A 15,452-nucleotide genomic window follows, 5' to 3' on the forward strand; every position below is an offset into this window, starting at 1 on the left:
GGATCCATATTCTTAGAGCAAAACACGGTCCGATGAGAATTTCATCGAAACGTTTTCGTTACATTAGTTCGCCATGCAGATATTGACTTATTTATTAGGAGAAAAAACCAACATAACTTTCCGCAGTAGCAGCATGTCTTATGTTATACGGCATCCAATACAAATGCTTATTAACAATCGGCCCGGAAACAATTATTTGAGCTGGGTCGACGGGTGCTGACGGTTTCTGTCCGGTATCATGAGGTGGGGATCGGTGTCTTCAAGGTATTCACACGCAGAATGGTGCTGACAGGAACCGAACCGTGCAAATACTAACATTCGGAGACAAAGACAACAAAAAGTTTATTTCTGGACAGTCTAAATATGCTCTTTCAATTAAATTGACATTAATTTAAACGAGTGAATAAATATAATCAACACCTATATTTCTACCATAATTATACAGTATAAATTACATATATATATATATATATATATATATATATATATATATATATATATATATATATATATATGTGTGTGTGTGTGTGTGTGTGTGTGTGTGTGCGCGTGTGTGTGTGCGTGTGTGTGTGTGTGTGTGTGTGTGTGTGTGTGTGTGTGTGTGTGTGTGTGTGTGTGTGTGTGTGTGTGTGTGTGTGTGTGTGTGTGTGTGTGTGTGTGTGTGTGTGTGTGTGTGTATGTATGTGTGTGTGTGTCTAATTTTATTTAGCTGAATTAAACAGAAGAACCTGTTATTTTTAAGTTCGTGGAAATGAATGATGCAACATTATTTTAGAGAATTATGGTATGTTTTTTAGATATAGTTATATCAATATGATGTCAAATTAAACCCCCTAGCGTCACAAGCAATAAGAAAGCGCCAAACATAATATCGAATGAGACACGCTTATAAGTTCCGAAAATATGCGTTTCCAGTGCATGCATATTTCATGCGATGGAGCACACAGACGTTTAAATCTACGCACAACCATTTAGAGAAAAATAAAATGGAGCTTGCCTTACAGAATATTTTAACCGATCAAACCGACTGGCTAAAAAATGAGGTTTGTATTTTCATGGTGCTTCAACAGTAGACATGTGGTTATGTGGCAATCTAGGAATAGTGCCGGCTGCTGTGCTAGCATGTGGCTGTTTTTCCAAGAGAAATAAAAATGTTGAAAGGGCATATTTTTAGATAAGACAGTAGCATTAGCCTTACTCCTCGGGGTAAGGCTATAGGCCTCCTAGGCTAAGGCTAAAAGGAGAATGGAGATAAAGTTGGGTTTACCAACTACATCTTAAGAGAATGGAGATACAGCTGGGTAACCCAACTATATCTCCATTCTCCTGGTTTTGCTCCGAGGAAAAAGGCTAACACTACTGTCTTATCTATGTGAATAATGTTCCTAGCTAATAAACTGAACATCTTACGTAATTTTGAACCGAATAGGCAATGTGTCTAATCCAATTGGGATTTTGAACCGTCCACGTAGGGAAGAACGGAATTTCAATTTACATCGAATGACATAATTGATTTCTACACATTCACTTCCATTGACGACATCTGCCACATATTTCAAGTGCACTAAGTTCCTGTTGGATGATCCCACTACTTAACATCTCGATATCATTGGGAACGTAGCATTCGCTGGAGCGACAGGCTTTTCGAGTATGTTACTTGTCAGCGCTGACAACAGCTTGCGAAAGCGGCGGAAGAAACGACTAGTTGTGCAGTAGAGTTTGTTGGGTTGTTTCCAGCAAGAAGGATATCATATTTTGTATTCCAGTGATGAGTGAAGATCAAAGCTCAAGTGCGCATAAATGAGCCGGAAGAGGTCAAGTCTTCTCAGCGTGAAAAGTAAGCACACAAGAATGAAATGAACCGCGTTGCCTTCGTGATAGCCACAAGCGCAGGAATAATTCGATGCTGCTGGGTAGTGTGTTGATGTGCAGTGAGCATTGACATTCCTAGCCTGCCTTGTGCAAGAAGGGGCCCAATTTGATACCGAGGGAGAGATCTGGTGATGGTTTTGGTGCGCTCAGAGCACCCGTGATGTCGTGCTAAACTTATTTTGCTGCCATACAAATGGAAGGATAATATTGGATTTATTCATCGCCGGCGAAAGGAAGTTCTGGGGTAGGAGAGCGTCGGTAAGTTGACATTTGCTAGCTGGTGTAGCCTTTTGATTGTCTATTCAGCCGAAGATTTTGCGCCATACATTTCACCTTCACACCGTTCAATCCTAGTTTTATCCTAGACATTCGGACGCACGCGTCAGTGGCGTAGTAAAAAAGTGCATCGGCGTCCTGACCGATCTCCGCGTTGCCATCGTGATGGCCGCAAGGCATCACGATGAGACATTAGCTCTGTTTACATAGGGAATTGAAAATGTTGCCAGATTGACACCAAAGCTGACCAGCTGCAGGTTTTCTTTAGTTTTTGTGCATCCGTGCTGGTGACCATAGTGCAGGGTCTAGTCATCTTGCGCGTGAGATGCTGCATTTCGGTTCATGGCCAGAGGTCAGCTGTTAACGATGTCAGGATGCTTAAAGTAAACTTCGTTACCAGGGTAGTCACTGACCTACGAAAGCATGACCACATGTCTCGCGCGCGGGATGACGTGCGCTTTGCCAAGCCTCACCAAATAAATGACGTACAAACTGTTGTCGCTGCACTCAGAGCTCGTGAGCGAGGTGAACCTGATGGTCTTGCCTGTTTGCTTCAAACATACGCTGACGCGCGGACCAGTGGCCGAACTACTCGCGTGGACCATAACCTGCGCCCCCCTCCCATCCTCCTGCGGTGCGCACGGCGGCAGGACAGCAGCCCTCTGTATACCGAGCGGCGTCTCTCATTAATGAGTTGCTTGTGGATGTCCAAGGACTAAATTCAACATGGTTTAAGCGCTCTGCCAGGTCCCCTTTTGTGCAATAGGGCTGACTCATACTGTTGATATATGCGCGCGTGCGCTTACGTGTTTTTTTGTCTCCTATTACTTTCCGTTGTTTTTTAACTTACTGTTTTACCTCTCAGACCAATGCCACGCAATAGCCACGCATGCACGTGCAGTTTCAGCTGATGTCAAATATCGTATAATATGTAATATAATATAATATGACATAGCTTAAATAATATAACGTTCTGAGGCCCAGCTTGTTTGCTAATGACCTTGTGAAGGTATTGGCTACTGGTCTTGCAGCCGTATTTTGTGGACCTTCCTTATCCCTGCTCGTGAGACATTGTCGTATTACCAATGCATACAAATCCGTAATAGCCTAAGAGAGGTATCAAGCACTTCACGTGTTAATGATAACGCTATCGGGCAAGGTGGGCTGTGGGCAGCATTCATTTTGCGAGACATGGCCTTAATCCTTGTGTCTAAAGGCAAAAGTATTTTGATAAAGTCAGGCCAAGCCGCCTGGAAATATTTGTTGTGCTGACCGGTTATGCACAAAACTTGAGTAAGGGGATACATAATTGGCTCTGTAACTGACGGTTTACCTTATAAGATATGCTATTTAGTCATCGGGTGTTAAGCGCCCGTCAACTGCCTTGGTTATTTGCGCTCACATCAATAGGTATATATATATATATATATATATATATATATATATATATATATATGTGTGTGTGTGTGTGTGTATGTAAATATTTCATGTTGTTATATATATACCGAAGGTCCAACAACGCTCTCTGTCGCATGTGTTCCACGAATATCAGCTAGTGATAATTTCAGGCTAGAGACATTGCAAAATAAATTTTGTGGAATGCGAATAGAGCGCGGCCCAGATTTTTTTATGACATAAGGCTCTCCACATGACTTTATGCCACAAGCACAACGAAAAGCTCAAAATTCCTAAAAGTTATATTCAGTGGCCGCACATCTATCCTAGAAGCCAGCGTGACATGGCCACTGGTAGGCACACAAAACTCCGGATCCTCTGAAGCTGATGTGAGTTAGACGGCTCCACCACGCTCAAAGAAGATGAAGGATTTCGTTATTTTTTGTATTCGCTGCCGATGCCGCCGATGTCATGCTGACAAGGATGCGTTCACAGCATGGAAATCCTTGTAGACCTTTTCACACGTCCGAAGACATCTGTGGGCTGCTAAAAAGAAGAATTTGCCGCCCATCCTAGCTCAATTCGAAAGCGCATCAAGACGCATTGCGCGCATGAAATCAAAGTCGAAGGATGAAGAAGTTAAAGGCACGCGTTTCCTCCTCACTCTCGGCTGTTGTGCTGAAGGGAGAACAGACGGGATTCGTGACTATTCACATGAGCTCCTGCACCCAAGTCTCAGATCTCTGAGTGATACGGTCCAGCGCTCAGGTGTCAGATCTCTGAGCGATACGGCCCAGCGCTCAGGTGTCAGATCTCTGAGTGATACGGTCCAGCCATCAGGTGTTGGATCTCTGAGCGATACAGTGTGGTAGGTTCATGGCAGCCGGGCAGTATACCGCAATGCTCGAAGCATTTCCAACCTTAGACTCCGCTGAAAGGTGGCCGGGTCCGGAGTCGATTTGGACCACGACATGGTCCGTGTCAACAAACGGGACATGGGGCCCAACGAAATTCGGGAGACAAAATCCCTAAAAACGTCAGCTCTGTTTCGTTCATGGTGTTGACGCTGCTTAACTGGCACTCACTACCGTAATGGCAATAATCAACAAACAGACGGAAATTATGCGGCAAGTCCCAGTACACATTTCGAAAGCATGGCCACACACTCAAACTCGGCTTGTGGAGGCAGCGAGGCTGGCCCAATTTTCACACAGGGAATGAGCTCTAATATTCAAATTATAAGCATATATATATATATATATATATATATATATATATATATATATATTCAAAATAAATGATAATGATATTCAAATTGGAAACAATGCGTGGTGTGAGTGGAAAAACACTCCACAACGTTAGCAACGTCATTATTGACTCCGCCAATGACCGGCGAAGGAAACAGTTACATCTGAAAGACACGAAATAAGAGCATGCAAGCAGCTTATGCTGCTTCTTGACTGCAGTGTGTAAGGCGCAGTAAAACAACTTGACTTTGGCGCTGGAAATGTTTTGGAAGCGGGGAATATAGTATAAAAGTCTAAGTTAAAGACATAATGCGTGTTTAAATCACTGTATGAGGTCGTGACTAATCTAAGACCATACATATATGAGCAAAGGTTCGATGTCGCGGACAATAAGGATGGTGGGATGCGAGCCCATTGCCGCTCTGAGTATAACCAACTGGCACAAGCAGCAATTCTCCGCCAAAGATGCTGTGTAGGTCACTGCGCAAAAAGGCCATTCAACTTGGTGGCGGTAATGCTTCATTTTCTGCATTATAACCTCATTGCAAATGTCTGATGAAGGGGCGTGCTCCTCCGCGTTCCTCTGAAGACAACTCGACATTCGTTGTGAAAAAGTAGTTTGGGCGCACAGCAGAAAGTTTGCGCGAACCGAACACCCGCCCTGTAACCCAGAGCGGTGGTTGAAACTAAAGCCAGTCGGTAGACCTGGGTTCACATGAGAGCGGCGACAATCGAAGTGCCTCGCGAAGGCAAGTCCAGCAAGAGTTGGAACCGGCGGCTCCCTCCCTCGCCGACTTCAGATTCATCTAATCAGAAGCAGCCAGAGCAAGCGATCACAAGAGACCTTGGGCGCACACCATGCGCGAACAGTGAGGTGCGTCAGGGTGTCAAGTGGCCGTAGCACACATGTTACGAGATGCGTTAGGTCTGAGGAAGTGATCACGATCAAAAACAGCATCGTCGCAAGGTTTTAATCATAATTCAATGATATTATGGCGGGCAGTCTGTGTGTTTCCAGCCATATTACTCAAAATAGTCATAATAATACCGCTAAAAACACTGAACTTGTGGGAACAAGCTACAATTGTCCATTGTTGTACCTGATCCTATGACAAAGTAGTGTCAGTGCAAGTTGTATGATCCCATGCAGTGGTATAGTTAAGCAATTTCGCTGCATGCAATAAACCAAGGGAGACTGTACACAATCTAACCGATTCATGAAACACTACCTATTGGATGTACTTCTTTTATGTGCTGTGTTACCATGACTAAAACCAAGCTTGCTTTCAGTAAATTGCCCTGAAAGACCCTGAATATTATGAGTGAATAATAACCCTGAGTGACATAATGAGACGAGTGAATAACCCTACGTCAAATTAATCCTAGATGTTAACTGTTGTAACATGTCATTCTGTCGTCTCGCTCTTGCTCTGCGTATGCTCCTAAACATCCCCATATATTTTTCTTTATTTTGGTTCGGTTTTTGTACATGCAACGATCTTTTTCTGAGGATCGGCAGCTAAAACGGCATTACTGTATTGCAGTGTATCCATTTGCTTCCATTGCACGCAGCGCACCTACGCACTTTCACCGATCCTGTTCGGCGAAATTTCCAGAAAGACTTTGTTGGTAAGATCGTGCGCTATTCTGATCTCGGTTGACCAAAAGTCGCTATTGCACTCACTATTGTACTTTCATTGCGCAGTTATGACGTGATTGGGTTGCCAAGCTAGAACCCACATAAATCGTTTTTAAGAAAACGACAAAGAAGTATCGTCCCGATAATGACACCTTCTACTGATACAGAAACCATGAAGCAAATACTTCCAATTTGAGAGAATGTGTGTGGCTCGCACAAAGTTGACATATATTCATAACAGAATAAGGACCAAACTCTGTCCATGGTTGCTGGTCTAACGCTGTAGTTTGGCGCCAGGGTCGAACAAAAATGTGGGGGACAGTAACCTTGCTCCCAAATCACGAATTCCACCCGACCAAATCGTCGCCATTAACCCAAAGAAGCAAAGGCACGCAACGGAGCAAGGACAAGTAACGACCTTCAGTGCCCCTCCCCCTCCCTGGTCGAAGACACCCCTTTATGTCCGCACTAACCACCGCCTACGGCGTCGAGTGCAGAACTCCGGTCACCAACTACCGCTGACCCGCGCGTGTTCCGCCGCGTTCCAACGTGTCGGGGCGAGCAAGGCCGTCACGGCCGCCGCCCGAGGCGTTCGTTTCCGCCGGGCGCTGGCGGGCTGCCGGGGGGGGGGGGGGGGGGGGGGGGCACGGTACGGGCGTCGGCGGTCACTGCGCCGCCACTAATGGCCATTCAACCGCCGCGCGCGCGCGCGCCGAGCAGGGCGGCACGCCGTTCAGCCGAGACGCTGCGCTGTGGGGCCGAATGTTCAGGACGGCTAGTTTCAGAGCAGCGCCTTGGCCCCGGCGGTGGCCAATCGCACGCGGCGGCCGGCAAGGCCACGCCCTCGCAAACGGCAGCTCCCGGCGCGAAACGGCACCGAGGTCACGTGCGCGGGTGGGCCATGCGGCAGTGACCCGCCCAATGCTGACGCCGACCGCCGGCTCGAGAACCGCGCGCGCCAGTTCATGGTCCGCGGCGGCTGGTACCCTGCAGGGCTCGGCTCAGCGTGCACTGCGGCCTGTTAAATCGTTTGTGAATACTTGATATCAGAGGAGTCGCTCACCAAATGCTGTGCAACGTGGTTGATAGCGGCATGATGTAACGGTTGTGGCTGCAATCGTCGGCGCATTTCTAAAGCCGCGCGAGTGTTAAAGTCCTCTCACTTCATGTCCGCTCCGGCTGAGTGACTCGAATCGGACGGAACGGCGCGTGAAATGATAACTTGCGACGCGGCTCCCGCACGCTTGCACTTTATGCCCGTTTTGAAACGCGTCCGGGCTGGTTTCACTGAAGACTCTTGAGACACTGGGATGCTGTGTATGGGCATCAGGAGGCCTTTATGTGCTGAGGTGGCATGTCTTTAGCGGACAGTCACGGATGGCGGACTCCACACCATCGTTTGAGGCGAAAGGGAAGTGACGCAGCTCGGATCTGGAGATTAAAAATCGAAGTGGAAAGTCATGTCGGCCTTGGTCGACTTCGCGCTACGCAAACTGCCGGCCGGGCGGAACCATTTAGCAAACGGCTTGTCTCACTTCCAGCACGCATCGGACCATGACCACGCCATCGACTCTTTACAGCGGCAACAAAGTGGCGGTCGCCCGCTGCTCAGCATAGCAACAGCGGACCGCACAATTGCTGCCATATCCGGCGGAGGTCGTCTGACGGTTTTCCGCGTTATCGCCCGGCTTGGCTTATGACTGGCGGACAATGGCCATGGCTGCCCCGGCTCTGGGTTAGCCGTCGGGATAGTGATACTTGATGACTGACCTCCATTTGCCTTGTTCGTAAGTTTGTTCCGAATTGGTGGCAGGGCGAATCGATGCTCAAAACAAACGTGGTTGCTCACACCACATGAATAGAGTGATACAACTGCATTGCGAGCGGACCTTAAGCCATATCAAATTCCTTCAGGGGTTGGACCAACGCGCTAATACCAGTTAAACGCCCGGTGTAAGCACTATCTTTTTCTAGGGATAATTTACCTTGCAATTTATTGCAGATTTTCGCAGAAGGAAGGGTTCCATCCAATATTCGTGCAACAGAATACCTTCAAGAAAATGCTCCCCATTTTAAGATAATGAAGCATTAGACACGATGAAATAAACTCACCTGTAACTAACGGTATACTTTCAAGTGGAGAAGATTGCTCTAAACAATACACTTTCCCTGTTCAGCAAATATGCTCCCCAGTAAGTCACTGTTTGATTACGTCATCGCACCCTGCACAATACTGATTTGGAACCGATTGACCGCCATGATATGTGGGATCGTTGTCACGAACGCCAGGCATGAACGACTCGGTAATCATATTTTCTTGACCTTGATCGCTGCATGGCAAATGGAATGACAGAATTTGTGTGACGATATTTAAACGTCATGGAAGATGAGGTGACCTTGAAATAGTCCCCCCCCCAAAAAAAAATTATGCACATCTTCGCGGGCGTGAAGCTCGGAAACTAGAGGGGCTTAGGTCTTTAAAAGGATAGCGCTGCGAACTGCACTGAATGATCTTCGTCGTTGGCGAGGAGCTTTGCAACGCACTCAGCTGCTGAGGCTATATGGTGTCGCTTGCCTCTCACCCTGGCAGGAAGGGCGGGCACCGCGGGGAATCGAACCTTGCGTCTCTGGTTTCCCACACATGACGATCTTCAAGACGGCTGCTTCAGTTCAAAACCCCAAACAAATGAGGAGCATTCCCTTGAAGTGCAGGAGTTGCACGGAGCTAGTGAGGAGTGTACCCCAGGCACCTGGGGACACACGAGCACCCAGTGCACCCGCTTGACTACAGACCTGATTGCCAGTAATCACGGACGGACGGTTTTTTCGCCAACCTTCGTATCAGCAGTAATCGCAGTGTTCATTGCTCTTTGCCTAATAAGCGTGTGGCGGCCGTGACAGGTCATGCCCTCCGGCCAGACGGCAGCCTGGCCTGCTGGTCCGGTGGGTCGGACAGTGCCCGCTCTCCGGGGTTCAAACCGAGAGCCGGATGGCGAGCTCAGCATCCTGCCAGTCATGGCGAAGGCCTTCTCTTTTCGACCCCCGCGTGACTTGTGCACGCCTCCCACATCAGTTGCCTGCATGATTAATGCCCGTCCTTCATGCACGTCCACGGTCGGTTTGAATATCGCAGGTCGACCTTTGATATCGCGCTATCCCAGTAAAATCGGTGTTTAATTCAGCCGTGACGACGCAATGTGCTGACTGGGTAAGCTCACACCATCAAACATTGAACCAATTCAGGTCACGGGCCAGTCGTTCAATCAATACCGAGTTGCGGGGGGCGACCGCCTCCGATCAGCAGCTTGATACGGCGGCCCAGCGCACAACACGCCGCGGCTGGCCGTCCTGCGCCACTTCCAAGCCACTTGCATTGGGCAGCTGCCTGCCGCCGCTCACCGCCGCGCGCCGGCGACGCCGCCATCGCACGACCGGCGTCGCCTGAGGCGAGCGAGGGTGAGGTGCCGGCTGCTCCGGCCGTTCTCAGGATCACGTGACGCTGGCGGTGTCGCGGCCAATGTGGCTCGCCTCCCATAGCGGTCGCTGGCGCCGCTGATGTGAACAAATCGCACCCGGGGGGGCAAACTGATGAGATGTGGTCTCCGGATACGCGGCGGTAGCGGGCTGCGGGCCACGTGAGATGATTGTATTTTCAGGCCAGGGTTTGCTAGAGCAAATAATGATATCCCAGTGATGACTCTATAGGCCCTGTCGAGAAACATGACCCAAGCTACGTGTCATCTCCCCGTGCTTTCCTAAATTGCTGCGTAATGGCCTGGCCATGATCTCGCTACGGAGGCATCGAACAGGGTCGCATGGGGGGAATGAGCCACTGGTATGCTTTTAAGCACGACAGCCTGTTCTAGACAAAAGTTCCAAACTTTCGCTAGTTTAGTAAATATGCCTATCGTCTGATTACGTTTCGTAACAATGTTATGGCGTCAGAGTCGTTGCCAGGCTGGCCGTGTCAGAATGTCGGTTGAAGGAACACAATGGTGTGTAGTATGGCATGGTCAAAATAAAGGTTATGACGTAAATAAACTTTAAACTTTGCATTTGTCCAAGCGCATAAAGTGGCATTTTCACTACAGTTCGTGGAGTTAGAATGGTGGCATAGAAGGAAGACCGGACATCATGACCTTAACTGACCTTGCATGAGCTTGTCTGGCCGTGGGACCCTATGGCACTAGCTTGCCATCATACGCTGCCAAGATGCATGAATGGACAACGTAGAGTAAATCCATCTATGCATGCCTGGATATACTGGCCATGTAGTGACCTTCACAACCTCAGTGACATTTCCAGGCTTCGGATTGAGCGCCGTACTCCTTGAGTGATTCTACCTCCTAAAGTTGTTTTAGCATACCCCATAACGCCTGCAAAATCTGCCTTATTCATGTTGAGCTTTGTTGTGACACTTTTATTCATGACCTATACATTCATGTTTAGTATTTGTCCACCTTCAAAGATTCAGGTTTGACAGCCGTTTGAAATTTGTCCTATTTTGGTCCTTTCTGGAGTAAATGACCTTGCATGGACCTCTGGGAGCTTAAGCGTTACTCCAAAAATTACAAAACCAGTCAATACGCCGTGTTTTTAATGAATGGTGAAATTAATTCCATCAAGAGAGCTTCACGCGTTCAAGTTACTCCGAAAAGTGACCCACTGAGGAGCGGGTTGGTAAAAGTCACGCACAGCAATGCACGTGTTCACGCCCATTTGAATTTCAAGCACCTCATTTCTTCACAAAAAGTTACGCTTGATCAATTTCTGTCTCTTTGAAAATGTTCCCTTAGAAGCAGCGTGATTCCCAAACCCGTACGTATATCCCCAACGCTCCCGGGAAATCGGCTGACTCGTTTTCTCTACGTATATTGTGTGCGGTCTGGTGCACGCCTTGTAAACGGATTGGTCGACCCAGAAGACTGCACAGCTTTAAAGACCCCCGTTGGGGAGCGCCGCTCGCCTCAGCGCCATCCGGCAGCAGTGTGCGACCTGGCCTGACCGGGCCGAGGCCGGGCAGCGGGGCGTCGGCGACGCCGCCCGCGCCGTGCCCGCGACGCAGGCGGCACGGACCGGGCGCGGTCTCGGCGGGGGCCGCCGGTGGGCGCGGCGGCGGCGGTGAGGTCATGACCACCTCAGTCCGTATCCGAGCCATAGCCGGAGCTAGCAGCTGGCGCGCCGCCTGCCCCACCCATGCGTGAGCGGCAAAACGTGCCGCAATGTGGGCCAGTCACGCGGCCGCCGCCGCGGCGCGAGTAAACCGCCGCCCGTGACACGTTCACGTGTATTCTACAGCAGACGTTCTCTGACTACAACAGATATCACATCGCTTCAACTCAGTCAGGGCCGCGGCTAGAAGCGTTCGAGCGCCGCTCGCTGCGGCCCCGCCGCGAGCCGGGCGCCGTGGGGCGCGCGGCGACCGCGGGGGACGAGGCGCGAGACATAAACAGCGAGAGCGAGGAAGGGGGGCGGGGGGCGTGAGAGCGAGGTAACGCACGCTACTCGGCGCAGTCTGACAGCCACGTGCGGCGCACGGCAGTGACAATTGGATTGGAAGAGCGTTAGTTCACCAACCAGCCCCAACCTTCGGCATGCGCAACAATCAGGCTATCGGCACGAACAGACGCCACACCGGGCCGGCGCCGCCACCGAAGCACCCGCCCGGCGCGGGACCAGCTAGACAGAACCTTACACGTCGAGATCAGAAGATAAAACAAATTTTCCAACTCTACACGAACATAAATAACTTCAAGCGCCTCCACTTACGATTGTCTTATGCATATCAATGTGCGTTTATATAATGCAGTATCTACATAAAATGGAGAAATGCCTCTCTAGCTGCAGACAAACTCAACCGTGACACCACTGACAAGCGCGGGCCCGCCGGCCCACACACCGCGGCGCGGACACGCGCGCGCGCTCACACTGCATCGCAGTCCCCGTCCGCCGCTGGGCGCCGTGCGACGGCCGCTACACGCAGCCGTACTCGTACCAGAGCGCATTGGCGGCGGCGCGCTCCTTCTGCGAGGCGGCGTCGGCGGCCGGAGGCGGCGGCGCCTGGCGCGGCGGCACGGACGGCCGGCGCCGCTGCAGCGGCGTGGCCGGCATGCTGCGCGCGCCGGCCGCCGGCGGCACCGGGCTGGCCGAGTAGGGCAGGGAAGCCGGCTGACTGGGCGTCGGCGAGCCGCTGTGACTAGAGCTGAGGGAGTCCGGCTCGGTCAGCAGCGGCCGGCGCAGCGACAGCGACTTGGCCGGCAGCGGCGGCGTCCGGCTGTGGGTGAGGGGGAGCGGCGTCAGGGCTGGACAACTGAAGGACTGATGCATAGAAATCACAGCAGCTGTCAGGATCCGCATAACGCAGCGCCAGATAGTATCTCAGAAACACGACTCATGGATTATCTGCGATCACGCACAAGAGAATGGCACGCGTTGCAAGTTGTATCCATATTTAACAGGCGTTCGCGGTGAAGCAAAACAGCTACATGCTGGCAAAATGGTATTTAATCATAGCCGCGCTCTCTTAACCTCAAACAGAGTGAAATCATTGAAGTAAAACGAACTTGTGCTGTCTTGTCTAGAAGTAAAACGAACTTGTGAACTTGTCTGTGATGTAACGAAGGTGGTCGTGTATATATATATATATATATATATATATATATATATATACCAAAAAGCTCTTTTTTGCACAGCTGGGATTGTGTTCGGCTGAGTTCGAAAGAGATTCGACGCCTATGATTGGACGTCGCCCACCTTTATGTTGAAAATAAAGGTGGAAAAACGTGCCCGGGGCGGGGTTAGTGCAATCATTAGAAACGTCGCACGGCTTCCAAATTCAGCCGAGCACCATCCCAACTGTCCAAAAAGAGCTCTCTCAGTGCCCACCTACCAACGCGTCCCTCCGTAGCCGCCACCGACTGGCTACACGCCCAAACAACCGCGAAACCGCAGCAAAACCGTGCGCGCGCTCGACGAACACCGTTCCGCGCCGTCTCTGCTGACCACCGGGGCGGTGGCCGGGAGAGAGGCCCGCGCGCGCGCGCCGAAGCCACCCGCCGCTGGGAGCGAGGCCCCACTGACCTGGCGTCCGGAGTACCGGTGGCGCTGCGCGGCGGCACCTTGGGCGGCGGCGCCGGCGACTGGCCGTTGATGGTGATGGTGCTCGACTCGTCCGCCTCGATCGAGATGGTGGTCGTGTGGTCCGGGGAGGTGGCCGGGCCTTCGCCGCTGATGTTGATCAGACTCTGCACGGGCGGGCGGGGCGCTGGGTCAGCGGGCAGTAAGCGGGGAGCGCGCTGGACCAGCGAGTGGCCCACTGGGTCAATGAGCGGTCAGCGGGCGGCGCGCTGGATCGGCGGGGCGGGGCGCTGGGTCAGCGGGCGGTCAGCGAGCGGCACGCTGGGTCAGGGGCCCGCCGGTGACGCCGCCGGGCGTCGCGTCCCGGCTCGCAGCGGCGCGCCGGCGCGGGGCGTGCTGTTCCCACTAATTGGTATTTCGCAAGTGGTCCGGCAGGTGGATGACGCGGCTGTTCCAGATAATTGATTGACGTGTGAAGCAGGTACCAATGGCCAGTCCAGTGGAGACCGCGTTTAGCGCACTCTTATGATTGTGTTATATCGGCGATATATCTTAAACTGTTGTGATTTTAAGCGTGCGAACGTCTTCTGTACAGCCTGAGCCGTTTATAGCGTAAATGGTTATTCGGCAGAAATGCCTTACATGTCTGTTACTCATATAACACTCACATAACCGCAACATGCAGCCACTTGAGTTGATAACTTCAGCTGTTCTGGGATAAGAAATGTATCGGTTGATCCGGCTCATCTCGGTCCGTTTGGCATGGCCAACCCCTATCCCCTCTCACTGGTCCCAGCTGGTCGTCGTAAGTCCGATGTGCCCCCGGCCTGTCCTTTGCCCTCTCCCTCCCCCTCCCGCGGGATCCCACGCCGGCAACACGGATCGGGCGTCCCCCCAGTCGGTTCGTCTGCAACCCCAGGGCCCCTACCTGGAAGCCGCCGCCGTTGGCCGCTGTCGGCGTCGTCTTCAGGGACACAATGTCGGCCGAGTGGATGCTGGAGACGGAGCCGACGGAGGGTCGAATCAGCACCTCCGAGCGACACCCGGTCAGACCGTCTGTGGGCGAGGGGCGTCACCAGGTCAGGGCGGCTGACGGCCCGCATCACAGGATACACTGTCTCTGAACGGTCGTAAGGTCAGGTCTGGTTCGCCCAGCACCCCAGAGCGACATGCCGTCCGCGGGCATGTAAGGACACCACGGGAGCGCAACATCGCCACAGAATGAAACGTCGTCTGTGGACAGGTTAGGCCGGCAAAGATAAGCGCCCTAGAGTGATGAGCATGCGCAGCAACGGATCCGTGACCTGTCCTCCTGTCCTTGTCCTGTCCTGTCCTCATCCGTGCGCACGTCATGAGGACAGGTCAGGGGCCGGTCAGCGCCGTGGAGTGGTGTGCGGTCCCTAGTACGGTCACGAAGCCAGGCCAGCGGCCGACCAGCAAAGCGAGTGATATACAGTCTCTGGACAGGTCACGTCGTCAGGTCGGGGCTAGTCACCACCAAAGCCTAATGTGCCGTCAGCGGGCGTAGATTAAGAAGTACGGTTTTGGCTCATACGACTAATCGCGCAGACACACTGATAACACGCAGGCGGTAGATACTGTCATCGTTTGGCAAGGCTTGACGTGCGATAACGAACAGCTTTGTATTTATTTAGTTATAAGATTATACGATAAATCTGCCAGCCGCATTACCGGAAAGCAGCCTGCCTGCGCTTCAGCTTCCCCCGACCCAGGTATAATGCCTAACTGGGCGACCCGTTGCGTTAGCAAGGCGAACGGCGATAAAACGTCGCCGAATACGTCGCTGGGATTCCCCAGCACCCGATCTCGGTGACGTCACGAATAGGCTGACTACGCGCATGACGTTCGACGGAGAAGGGCAGGGAGCCTGGATCAACTGGTTTATCAGATCACGGGGGTTGACGTCCGCCTGAACTGAAGATCAT

The 15,452-nt window shown here is 51.5% G+C and overlaps 1 protein-coding gene across 1 annotated transcript in view; it reads right to left on the reverse strand.

Annotated features, from left to right (window-relative positions):
* Positions 1-12,402: 12,402 nt before the first annotated feature.
* The window catches only part of LOC119100352 (girdin), an 89,874-nt gene continuing 86,824 nt past the window's right edge, over positions 12,403-15,452 (reverse strand). The window contains exons 19-22 of the mRNA XM_037223457.1: positions 14,435-14,562; positions 13,510-13,673; positions 12,550-12,703; positions 12,403-12,453 (exon numbers count right to left, since the gene is read on the reverse strand). Coding sequence (XP_037079352.1) covers positions 12,403-12,453; positions 12,550-12,703; positions 13,510-13,673; positions 14,435-14,562 — 497 coding nt within the window. The remainder of the gene's footprint in view (positions 12,454-12,549; positions 12,704-13,509; positions 13,674-14,434; positions 14,563-15,452) is intronic.

The sequence above is a fragment of the Pollicipes pollicipes genome, unplaced genomic scaffold (assembly GCF_011947565.3).
Source record: "Pollicipes pollicipes isolate AB1234 unplaced genomic scaffold, Ppol_2.1 Scaffold_2555;HRSCAF=2994_pilon_pilon_pilon, whole genome shotgun sequence".
Lineage (NCBI taxonomy): Eukaryota > Metazoa > Arthropoda > Thecostraca > Pollicipedomorpha > Pollicipedidae > Pollicipes > Pollicipes pollicipes.